This window comes from Columba livia, unplaced genomic scaffold (assembly GCF_036013475.1).
Source record: "Columba livia isolate bColLiv1 breed racing homer unplaced genomic scaffold, bColLiv1.pat.W.v2 Scaffold_132, whole genome shotgun sequence".
Classification (NCBI taxonomy): domain Eukaryota; kingdom Metazoa; phylum Chordata; class Aves; order Columbiformes; family Columbidae; genus Columba; species Columba livia.
Window position 1 is genome coordinate 631,949 of NW_027043028.1, and position 11,505 is coordinate 643,453.

The 11,505-nt window shown below is 55.7% G+C and overlaps 1 protein-coding gene across 1 annotated transcript; it reads left to right on the forward strand.

Moving 5' to 3' along the window:
• The first annotated feature begins 6,621 nt into the window (after window positions 1-6,621).
• On the forward strand, window positions 6,622-10,541 carry LOC135577643 (SUN domain-containing protein 3-like). Its single transcript, XM_065047774.1, has 7 exons — window positions 6,622-6,676; window positions 7,139-7,335; window positions 7,909-7,993; window positions 8,382-8,497; window positions 8,668-8,835; window positions 9,348-9,440; window positions 10,386-10,541. The coding sequence occupies exons 1-7, from the start codon at window positions 6,622-6,624 to the stop codon at window positions 10,539-10,541; spliced, it is 870 nt and encodes a 289-aa protein (XP_064903846.1).
• Window positions 10,542-11,505: the final 964 nt, after the last annotated feature.

The window sequence follows — 11,505 nt, forward strand, 5'->3', positions numbered from 1 at the left end:
GGAGGGCAAGAGCAGTGGGCATGAACCGAGCCAAAAGGGCCCAGAGGAGCTCTGACAGGTGGTCATGCTCAATGCTGCAGAGGAAGGCAAAAAAACCCCGGGGACCAGGGCCAGTCTGCCCCGGGGGAAAATTCCTTCCTGACCCCAACACTGGCGATCGGCTGTTCCCTGAGCATTTGAGCAAGACCTGGCTCCTCGGCCCACAGGCTGGTCATGCCTCCCAGAAGACCACAAAATAATAGAAGGATAGAATGATAGGATGATGATGTCTTCTCTCTTCTCTTCTCTTCTCTCCTCTCCTCTCCTCTCCTCTCCTCTCCTCTCCTCTCCTCTCCTCTCCTCTCCTCTCCTCTCCTCTCCTCTCCTCTCCTCCTTTCTTCACCTCTTCCCTCTCCCTCTTCTCTCTCCTTCTTTTCCTTCTCCCTCCTTTCACTAGCAGTACATGCTGAGGAAATTGCTGACAAACACTTGTAACCTTGCCCAGATTAGCCATTCGCTCCATCACCTTGTGCAAAGGACGCGTGTACCTTCTGGTGGCCGGGAGAGCACAGCACCCCCTTAAACCACTCTGCATTCCACTTCCTACAGCTGCTGACCCTAGCTCCCCACTCCATCAGGACGGTGAGCTCTGCAGTGCTCCTCAAGAAGGCATTCCCTTCATTTTGCTACTGCTATCCAGCTGAAAAGGATGATCATCCATCAGATGAACCTGGAAGGTTGCCCTGCTGGGAGATGGCCTTGCAGCGGATAAACTCCAGCTGCCTCGTCCAGCTCTTCCTCCTTCAGCCCCTGTCAAGGGATTCCACCGGCTCCTCAAGGACTTCCTCTCCGATGTCTTCAGGCCGCCTCCAGGCCAGCTCTGGCAGCAGACACGGGACGCTGCTCCTTTTATACTGCCCCGGGGCATTGTGACATCAGCATTGCCCCGTGGTCGCATTGTGACACGGAGGTGACATGGGCCCCCAGTGTCCCACCCCACCCACTGCCCATGCACCCAGCACTCGTGGAGGAAGGACTTCGGGGTGCTGCTGGCCCCGAGGCTGTCCTTGTGCCCAGGAGGCCCAGGGCGCTGTCCCTGCTCTTGGTGGTCACGCACTGGGCATGGCTGAAACCACCTGGGAATGGCGGTGGCATGAAATTACTGAGGAGGTTATTCACATACAAAGGAACTTCTTCTCTTTTCCTTTAAATTTGCTAAAAGAAACTATGAAAAACAATCCTCTAGTACATGATGGTGATGAATTGCTCTGCGAAAGTGCTGCCATGGGTGCAGGAACCTGCCAGCCTACGTCTATTCCATTAAAGAATCTCAGCTTTTTGGTGCCGGCTCCATGTGTGTGGCATGTGGCCTCTCTCACCTCCTAGATGTCCAGGTAGGAAAACAGGCGGGGGAGCAGGTCTCAGCTAAACCCCAGGGCACCTGCTATGGAAAGCATAGGTGTGAAAGCATAGGCATAGCCTCTGGGCTCAGGCACCAGGTTCTGTGGGCTGGCAAATGGCTGCCTGACAGCTCAGACATGGTAATTATCCCTAATTCAAGCAAGGTGGTGCCGTGTTGGAAGCGCTTCATTAACTGCAGAAGAGTAAAGACATGCCCATGGGCAGATCCTCTGCTGCAAAGGGGCATTGCTCCTGTTGTAGCAAAAACAAGCCCAGCGATAATCTTTAGCCCATATCGGCATCAGTAGCTGGTTGTAAGAAGCGGCTAAGAAGAGTAATCGGGCTGCAGATGATGGCAAGGGGCCGCATTCATCCCCAGGGGCATCATCAGGGGAGGAAGTGACCGTTACCCGGTCTTTTTCTCCAAGTGATCTGAGAGAGTTGCGAAAAGACTATACTCGTAAAGATGGTGAGAATGTGTTAACCTGGATGCTCCGATGCTGGGATAACGGGGCTGACACAAGAGAACTGGAGGGCGGAGAAGCCAAGCAGTTGGGATCTCTGTCAAGGGATTCCACCCTTGATGGGGCAATTGCCAGTGAGCCCAACCCCACGGCCCTCTGGACCCGACTCTTGACAGCCATGAAAACAAGATTTCGTAACAAGGATGACTGTCAATGCACATCAAGGAAATGGAATGCTATGGAGCGAGGATTCTTGCAGGTGTAGCGGAGCAGGCAGCAGCATCTGAGTAAAGCTCTGGGGGACGGGGTCCTATGTGCTGGGGACAGCTTCCCTTGCCATTCTCTGCTCCCTCCTCCTCCAAGCAGGGGCTGCCCCACGCCGCGCACAGCCAGTCCCAGCCGGGCCCGGAGGTGGGTGTCTCCATGACGACCGCCTGGGCTCTGTGACATCATAACCAGAGGCCATTGTGACACGGGGTCGACATCACCAGAGGCCATTGTGACACGGGGGTCCCCGCCCTGACCGTGGGGGTATTTAAGGAGCGAGAGCCCTGGGGTGCTCACTCCCAGGAGAGCAGCTTCTCAGGAGCAGCAGCTTCTCAGGAGGCAGCAGCTTCTCACGAGGCAGCATCTCCCCTGGGTGCCCGTTGCGGCTCTTTGATAGAGGAGACCCAAGATGCCAACTGACAAGGAGGTGTCCTGCTCCTCCTCCTGCCCGCAGATCGGCCACAGCCTGGGCCAGCACACCCTCCAGAGCACCTGGGTCACCCCCTCGGTCCAGGAGCGCTTGCAGGACCACCATAAAGGTCCCCAGGAGGGGTCTGGCTGGCCTCGCAGCACCAACAGCGAGGCAGCAGCAGAGGCAGAGTGCCCGGCACCTGCCCCACAGGGCGCCACAGCCGACGACGCGGCTCTGTGGGACACAGCCCAGCGCATCGTCAGTGAGGCCGTGCGCAGGGCTGTGGCTCAGATCATGGCAGCTGGCCAGGAACCGGAGGAACAGCAGGACCTGGCCCAGCACATGGACTTGCAAAATGAGAACAGCAAAGAGGGGTGCCAAGGCGGAGACACCATCCACAGCACCTGGATCAACCCCTCGGTCCAGGAGCACCTGCAGGACGCCCCTGCAGGTCCCCAGGAGGGGTCTGGCTTGACCAGCACAGACACGGAGGCGGCAGCAGAGGCAGAGCGCCCGGCACCTGCCCAGCACAGCCCCACAGAGGACGATGTGGACCTGTCAGACATTGTGGAGTACATCGTCAGTGAGGCGGTGCGCAGGGCTGAGGCTGAGATCCAGGGACCTGGCCAGCAACCGCTGGAACAGCAGGACCTGGCCCAATGCACGGATGTCCCAATGGCAGCACCAGCACCTGCAGGACTTGAAGCCATTGAGGCTCATTTGGCAGGAGAGGATGAGGGACAGGCCAGCACAGCCCCTCTCGTCCCAGCTGCAAAGGAGGAAGAAGAGAACACGGTTTCTCCAATGTCTGCAGAGCATGGGGGAGAGACCAGCACAGACATCGCCTGCCCAGCGCAGGGCCCGGCTCCACGGCGACGGCCTTCCCGGTTCAGGAGGGCGCTCCGGGCTCTGCGCAGGGCTTTCCGCTGCAGCTGCACCGCGGGACAGCAAGAGGAGTAGAGCCGCGACCGCGGCGTTCACCTGCCCTGAGGACATGGTGCTGCCAGCCTCTGCTCGGCCTTGGATTGTTTTCAAAATCAATAAAGCCAATTAAACAAAAAATGACAAGTTTTCCCCCTGTGCTCCTCTGTTCCTGCTCCACCTCGGGACAAAGAAGGCTGCAGGAAATCTCTGTCATCGGGGTGTCCCGGCCTTGGTTGCCGGAAGCCCTGGGCTGGTGCTGCCGCAAGCCGGCAGTCTGGCTGGATCCCCCTCAAGCTCCCTTCCCACCCGCCTGTCTCCAGTTCCAGACCAGGACTTGGAACATTTGAGATCTGTTGCCGACTTGGCCTGGTTGACCTGCACCGTACGGCATCCCCTTCGTCTCACAAGGAACCTCCCCATTGCAGGGGTGTTTCGGAGCACCTGCATGAGCTGATACAGGCGAGACCCTCCAAACCCACATGTGGTCCCTCTCCTCCACCGAGGGTCTTCCAAGTCAGGAAGAGCCGGCTGCTCGCTCCCTTGCTGGAGATCTGAGCCATGACCCATCTCTGCACAAGGCTCTGATGCACAAGGCTGCCAGCGTCACGAGAGCACGTTCAGGCCTGAGACACCGGGGAGAAGCGCCGCAAACAGTGCTGGTCTTGACAAGAAATCCACCCGCTCAGAGCTTCGTCTCAGATGCGAGTTACTCTGCCCTGGGTTTCTGGGGCCCAGAAATGGAGGGAGGCTCAGGTATAAACCCAGTCAGCCAAGAGCCGCAGCAGCTGCTGATCCCTGTGTGGCGCATTGCAAACCAGCCATGGCTGTCTGTGGCTGCTGCATGGCCCGGGCTGCAGCCTTCGCAGCATCCTCCTCTTCCCCAGCACCCCCGTGCACTGCACAGACCCAGAGCTGATTGCAATGGCTGGGGCAGCACCGGGCAGCAGCAGCATCTCTCTCCCCAGCCTCCAGCTGCCCAGTTGCCCTGCAGGGAATTTCTGCCTGGGAAGGGCAGAGTTGTATTGCGATCGGCCGGGGGCTCAGGACACAGCACAGCACCGCCACGTCCCCGGAGCAGAGCCCTTCTTTTCCTGGCTTGGACTGGTGTATTCCTCCTGCTCACAGCGCGGTCCTTCTCTGGGAGAAGGTGACGCCAGCACTTTCAGGGAAATTGGAACGTCATGATGGAGTGGACGTGAAACAGCCTCACTTCCCGAAAAGCCAAAGGAGTAAAACTGACATGGAACAAAGCAAGTAACTTGCCACAGCTGTCCAACCTGCGCTCCTCAGGCGGGAGGTGACCGGCGACACGTTCTGGTGCTGCGGGGCTGTGCCGCAACGAGTCAGTTGGGGCCGTGGCCAGAAAGGTAGTGATGTACATCTAGAGATACCCACATCGTTCTGTGGGAAGCATCTGTTTCCTCGGCACGATTTGGAACACTTTTGACACACGGGGCTTGCTGGGCCCTAAATCACAGCTGCGTTGACTCCTCTAAGGCTCCCAGTTCCAATTCAGCAGGTGCTAAGTTCAAGGTGTTGACTCAGCAACAGAGCCTGTTATCTGAGAGTAACGTGTTCCTGTACCTTTCCCGTCGTTCTGTGGTGAAGGATTCCTTCCCTTGCAGAGAGAACTGTAAGACCCGCTCCTGTCAGGTGGGACTTTGCCTCCAAACGAGGTGCAGCCTCGTCCACTGTGATATCAGCCACTGCCGTTGTGTCACAAAGCAGCATCAGCGCTGAGGTCGGCACAGCAGGGTATAAGACCAGGGGTCTCCCTGCGCCTCGGCCACTCTCGATCTTGAGGGAACCGAGATCGCAGAGTTTCTGGCTCACTCCTGAGCGAGCGAGATGCTTGTTACCTGCACCTCAGCAGGTACCAGGAGACACCCAGAGATGGCTGAACGTCTGAGTGGGTATGTTGGGAGTATTTTCTGCTCCCTTCCCCAGGTGTGTTTTCCACCTCGTCAGCTGGGGTGGGTGGAGGGTGGGCAGGAGAGGAACACGAGGGCAGCCTGAGGGCTGGGTCTGGAGCTGCTGGAAGGCAGCAGCCGCCTTTCAGTCTCTTCATGAACACAAGGGCTGGGCCCAGAAGCCTTTGATCTCTGCAGAATGAGGGACAGGTCCATTTTGGATGGGACAGAGAGAGTCCCAGGGGTGCCCAGACACAGCCTGCCGCAGTAATTGTGAGAGCTCAGCTCCGTCCTGTGTTGTGCTCTGCAGGGTGGGTTCTGTCCCTGAGCCTGCTTGGTTTTCCTCTCCACGGGGACCAGAAGGACACCAGCGTGTCCTCTGTTGGCCGTGGGTCTGACTTGTGCTCCTGACAGAGGAGGTTTCCTTGGGAAACCTGGTCAGCTCCTCACCAGGGCTCTGCCTTAGGAAAGGGGCTCAAAGTCCTCAGAGGGGTGCAAGGAGTTCTCTAGGAGAACAAAAGGGATTGTTTATTCCTGATGAGTGTCGCTGTGAGCCTGTTGAGAGCCTCCTGGAAGAGGCAGGAGGAATTTCCCCCCTGCAGAGCGGTGTGTGCTGTGTCTTGGCAGATCAGGCTCAGGGCAGCAGGGCCCAGACACCGGAGTTTCTTTGGTGCTTCCTTGGTTGCCCGTTGCTTGCCAGCACGCACTGACATTCAGCCCTCCCTCCCTCTTTCCAGTCTGCATTTGTCTGCAGTTCTGCCAAGAGAAGGGCCGAAGATAACCCGGCTGCTAAAGAAACGCTGCGAGAGGGGAGACACACACCCCCCTGGCAGCTGTTGGACTGTAGGGGCACAGGCTGAACGTTCTCTTGAGAGGGTGGAGAACAGGAGCAGCACAAGTGTCCATCGGATGCTGGGCAGGAGAAACAGGCGTTTGTTATGTCCTTCCATTTCCAGAGAATCCCTCTCCAGCCCCACAGACATGAAGTGCGGACAGAAGTCCTGTTGCAACTCCTGCTCTTAGTCTGGAGTCAATCTTGAGCCCTTTGTCCCTAAGGAAACAATCTTTGCCGTGACAAATCCCCCATTGGTGCAGCTGGTGACACCTCCAGCAGTGACTGGAGCTGGTGCAGGACCAAGCCAATGCACACGGCAGGAACGCCAGGCTCAAGGGCTGAGTCCATGTTGCTGCTCTCCAGTCTGCTGCTGATCTGCATGGGAACCGCCAGCTTCACCAGCCTTTTCTTTATCTGCTCTGCAGGAAGATGAAGGCACTGAAGGCATCGACCCTGCTGCTGCTTCTCGGTCTATTCTCTTTCGGTGAGTCTCTGCAGAGCTCCGACCTGAGGACGGTCCTTTAGAAGGTACTCGGGGCTCCATCCTGCCCTGTTCCGCTTCCCCCGCTGTGAGCAGAGGAGCTCAGCCAAGAGCAGAAAGTCCCCACAGAGCTGTGCCAGTCCCTGCTCCAGCGGGACGGGTGTGGGTGAGGAAGGGCTGAGTTGCCTTCCCCAGGAGGGCTGAGCCAGTTCTCTTCAGCCAGGGAGAGGCCGTGGCTGAGCTCTCCTGCCCCAGGGGCTGAGAATCTTCTGCAGGACAAGGAGCACAGTCCAGGGCAGGGAACGTCCATCTATTGCGGAGCCCGTATGCCATGATGGCCACTGTCAAAGACAACAAGAGGAGAGACAACTGTGGCACTTGGGAGAGACACAGAAAGGGGAGCGTGCAGCCCGAGGCATAGCCCTGCCTTAGACCAGGTTCTAAGCTCTGGTGTGTGTTCCACAGGAGTTTACCACATGGGACGACTTGGTGCCTTAACCCCCTGGAGCACTGCAGACCTGAGCGAAACCCTGCCCCTGCCAGACCAGCTCCATAAGCTCCAGGAACGGCTTTACCATCTGCGCTGGAGCGCTAAGGATGTCACTGAGCGGGCTCTGCAGGAAGGACTCAAGCAGGCAAAGCTCCCAGGCGTTACCGGACGGGTAAGGGCACAAGGCAGAAGGATCTGCTCAGGGGTTTTATCCTCCATCCACACGTATCCTACTCCATTTCCTGTCACAGCCAACAGGCTGGTGATGCTGGAACAAGTGCTGTCATGGCCACGTTTCCTTTTCCTATTGCTCCACGCTTGCTTATGGGGAAGAGAGAGCGTGACGGGAATGACAGCTGTCTGAGTCGGACCTTCCTCTGCGCCCAGATCTCGGGTCCTCCTCAAGGGAGGACTGGAATTAAAGAATGGTCTCAGCAGTGCAGAGTTAAGCCAGGCTTATCTCATGCCCAGAAGGCTTGTCTGTCCGTGCTGCCTGGCCTGGGGCCTCTGCACAGGAACAGCCCCTTCCCGCAGCTCCAGCATTCAGAGCACTGGAGTGAGCAGCCCCCCCTTTCTGATCCCGACAATCAGAGCAGAGCAAACCTGGGAGGCTTCCAGGCAATGTGGGCATTCCTTCCATCTGAAACAGGCCTTGTACCTGCTCACCTTGGCTGGCCTTGCAGGGGAGCTGCTTGCCCCGGTCCTTCTCCTTCTAACAGGTGCTCTCCTTTGTGTTCCTTCCCAGGTTGTTCAGGAGATAGTCAATGAAGCTTTGGAGAAGCTGGAGGCAATCCAGGTCCCGATGGCTGATTACGCCCTGAAATCAGCAGGTGCTGTGACATTGTACAAACAAACCAGTTCCAAACTGCTTCCTGTCCAGATTGACAAGATGGGCATTGGAACATGCCCAGGGGCAGGAGAGAAGGGGCGAGAAGTCAAGGGTCAATTTGTGCCCTAAAAGTGCCCCCACTGACAGAGCCTGTAACGGGCCAGACCCCATGGGAAGCACAGAAAGGCTGGTTCACATTCTTGCCTATTTCCATGGCCAAATACGACAGTTTGATGACTCCCTGATGTGTGTTCCAGAGGGGTCGTGCCAGCAAGACAAAGGGGAACCCACTGTAGGACATGGATGACAACTGAGAAGCCTTTTTCAAGTCAACAGTGCAATATTCCTCGTGACACTGCCTGTGATCACGCTCATGTTTGAATTTCCAGGGGCAGCCGTCATTCAGTCCAGGACTTCTCCATCCCTCCGGACTGCCAAAGCAAAGGTGTTCTGGTACTCCCTGCCGGTGATGGATTACATGAGGTCTCCTGAGCTGATTCTGGAGGTGGGAGCACCAAGAAGCAGTAACACAAAGGCTGGGAGAATGAACCACACACACTACTCTGAGTGTCCTACCCCCTGTCTTTGCTCCTCGAAGCTTCTTTTCCTGCCCCTGTCCCGCATGGACCTGCTCTCCTCCTGTGTCTCCCTGCTGAGTGTTTCTTGTCCTTTCAGCCGGACAATCATCCTGGCAACTGCTGGCCCTTCCCAGGGAGTCAGGGACACGTCTTCATCAAGCTGTCCATGCCAGTCATTCCCAGAGCCATCACCATGGCCCATGCCTCAGGGACAGCGTTCCATGGAGAAAGCATCTCCGGAGCTCCCAAGGACTTTGCTGTCTATGTAAGTGATTTCTCTGGAGTTGGGGGCAGGGGATTGCACAGAATTTCTGAGCAGAGGGTGAAGATGGGGCAAAGAGTCCAGGGGCCTGAAGCTTCCTCCTGGCTCTCAGAACAAACAGGCTCCTTGAGGTCATTCCCTTCCCATTGAATTCCTCTTTTATTCAATGTACCACTCAAAAAGCAGCTTCTGGGACAAGATGCTACTCCAGGAGCCACATGGAAAAGGAGCTGGACAGTACATGGTCCTAAACCTTCTTGGTTTCCAATCCCAGTGGCATTTGTGACACTCAGGTCACCTCCCTCTCACTGGGAGCGTCTGCTCCTTTTCTGACTGCCAGCTTGGACTCGTTGAGTAGACAAGTGTGACGTGCTGCCCACCTGCAGCTTCTTGTCTTGTCCTTGTGCTCATCATCCTTGGACTCCATAGCTGAAATAACCCCGTACTTCACCGGCTGAAGTTCAGTCTTCCATGGTGCACCAGACGCTCTGTTTTCTCCACCCATCTTTCCGTAGGCGTTCAAGGAAGAACATGAGGAGCAGGGAACGTTCCTGGGACAGTTCACTTTCCTGGCGGCGCTGAATCCCAGTCAGACCTTCCAGCTGAAGGTATGGGGACACAGAGGGAGGAGAACTGCAGGAGAGGAGGAGAAGTGCGGTTGGATGGGGAGAGGCTTCCCTGCCAAAGGGTACAGGCAGCCCTGTCCTTGAGCCTGTGCCACGCTGCCTTTCTTCTGCTTTAACTTCCTGGTGGTGGATGGATGGACTGCTGCTCTTCTTTCTAGAGAAGACAACGAGACATGTTGGGGCTGCCCATTGGGATAAAAGCCATTTTTTAGAGCTCCCCATTGGGATAAAAGGCATTTTGGGACTCCCCATTGGGATTAAAGGCAGTTTTAAGGTTCCTCATTGATCCCCATTGAGCCCCATTGACTCCAATTGACTCCCATTGACTCCTGTTTGTCCTCATTGGCTGCCATTGATTGCCATTGACCCCTATTGACCCCCACTGACTCCCACTGATCCCCATTGAATCGCATTGACCCCCATTGATCCTCATTGACTCCCATTGACCCCCATTCACTACCAGGGAACCCCATTGACCCCCATTGAGAAATTTGTTGGTTTTGAGTCTTCCCAGAGCAAAATCTGTCAGTTTTGAGGTGAAATTTGTTGGTTTTGAGTCTCCCCAGAGCAAAAATTGTCAAATTTAAGGTGAAATTTGTCAGTTTTGAGTCTCTCCAGAGCAAAATCTGTCAGTTTTGAGGTGAAATTGTACAGCAGCACTGGGTCTTCTGACTGTGGAAGCCTGTGCCCCAAAGCAGGCGAGAACTTTCCAGTGTATTTGCTGGGGCACCTGGTCGCTGCTTCTTCCTTTGCTGTTCTCGTGGCCCAATGGGGTAGAGCAGGATAAGAACGTCTGCACCACGACAGGTCAAAGCCCCCGCGGGGCAGCAGGAAGGAAGCTGCTGATCGAGGCCGTCGCTGCGGCACTTCTGTCAGTGCTCATGGGCCAGAGAGGAAAAGGCGACTCATTTCTTCTTGTCCTTGCAGAACGAGCTCCCTGGGGTCGTGAATTACATCAGGCTGCAAGTGCTGAGCAACTGGGGCCACCCGGACTACACCTGCCTGTATCGGTTCAGGGTGCACGGTGATCCGCCCAGAGATGGGGGAGACGTTCCTGTTTCTTCTATCAATAAATTCCTTTAATGTTCACCCAGTCGAGTTCCCATCTGCTTTGCCTGTGATGCTGCCTGGTCCTCCCTGAGCTCACTGGAGCTCCCCGTCCTTCTCTCAACCACCAGCTTATGGGAGACTTGAGGAGCACACAGCAAGATTGTCCTTGTTAGGGAAAATGGAAAACTCAGCCACAAACCTGCAGAAAGCCTGACATGCACACACTTGCTGCGACACAGGAACATCAGCAAGGCCCTGCCTGGACACCAGAGATTAAATTAATGGACAGGTTTCCTGTGCAGGAAGCAACTAAGGATCCACTGAATGGAACCATCTGTTGTTACCTGTTTTCACAAGAGGCACATGCTGCTTCAGCTTCCATCTTTCAGTCTGTTGCCAATGAGAAAATGGAAGTGTGTTTTTTTGTAAGAAGGAAGCCTTAATTGGAAAGTTGATTCATGGACTTATTTGCCTCTCTGGGCACATATCGATTTAATAGCTCAGGAAACGTTACAGAGTGATGAGCAAAGCAATCCCAGGACACTTAAGAGATCACATACCCACACCAGTCTGTCCTTCCTTTTCACCTGAATTCCCCAAGCCCCAAGGCCACAGAGACCCATAGAGGTCCATAGGGACCCATAGGGACTCATAGAGACCCATGGAGACCATAGAGACCCATAGAGACCCATAGAGACCTTAGAGACCATAGAGGCCATAGAGACCATAGAGACCCATAGAGACCCATAGAGACCCATAGAGACCTTAGAGACCATAGAGACCATAGAGACCATAGAGACCCATAGAGACCCATAGAGACCATGGAGACCCATAGAGACCTTAGAGACCATAGAGACCATAGAGACCATGGAGACCATAGAGACGCATAGAGACCATAGAGACCATAGAGACCATAGAGACCCATAGAGACCATAGAGACCCATAGAGACCCATAGAGACCATAGAGACCCAGAGAGACCCATAGAGACCCATAGAG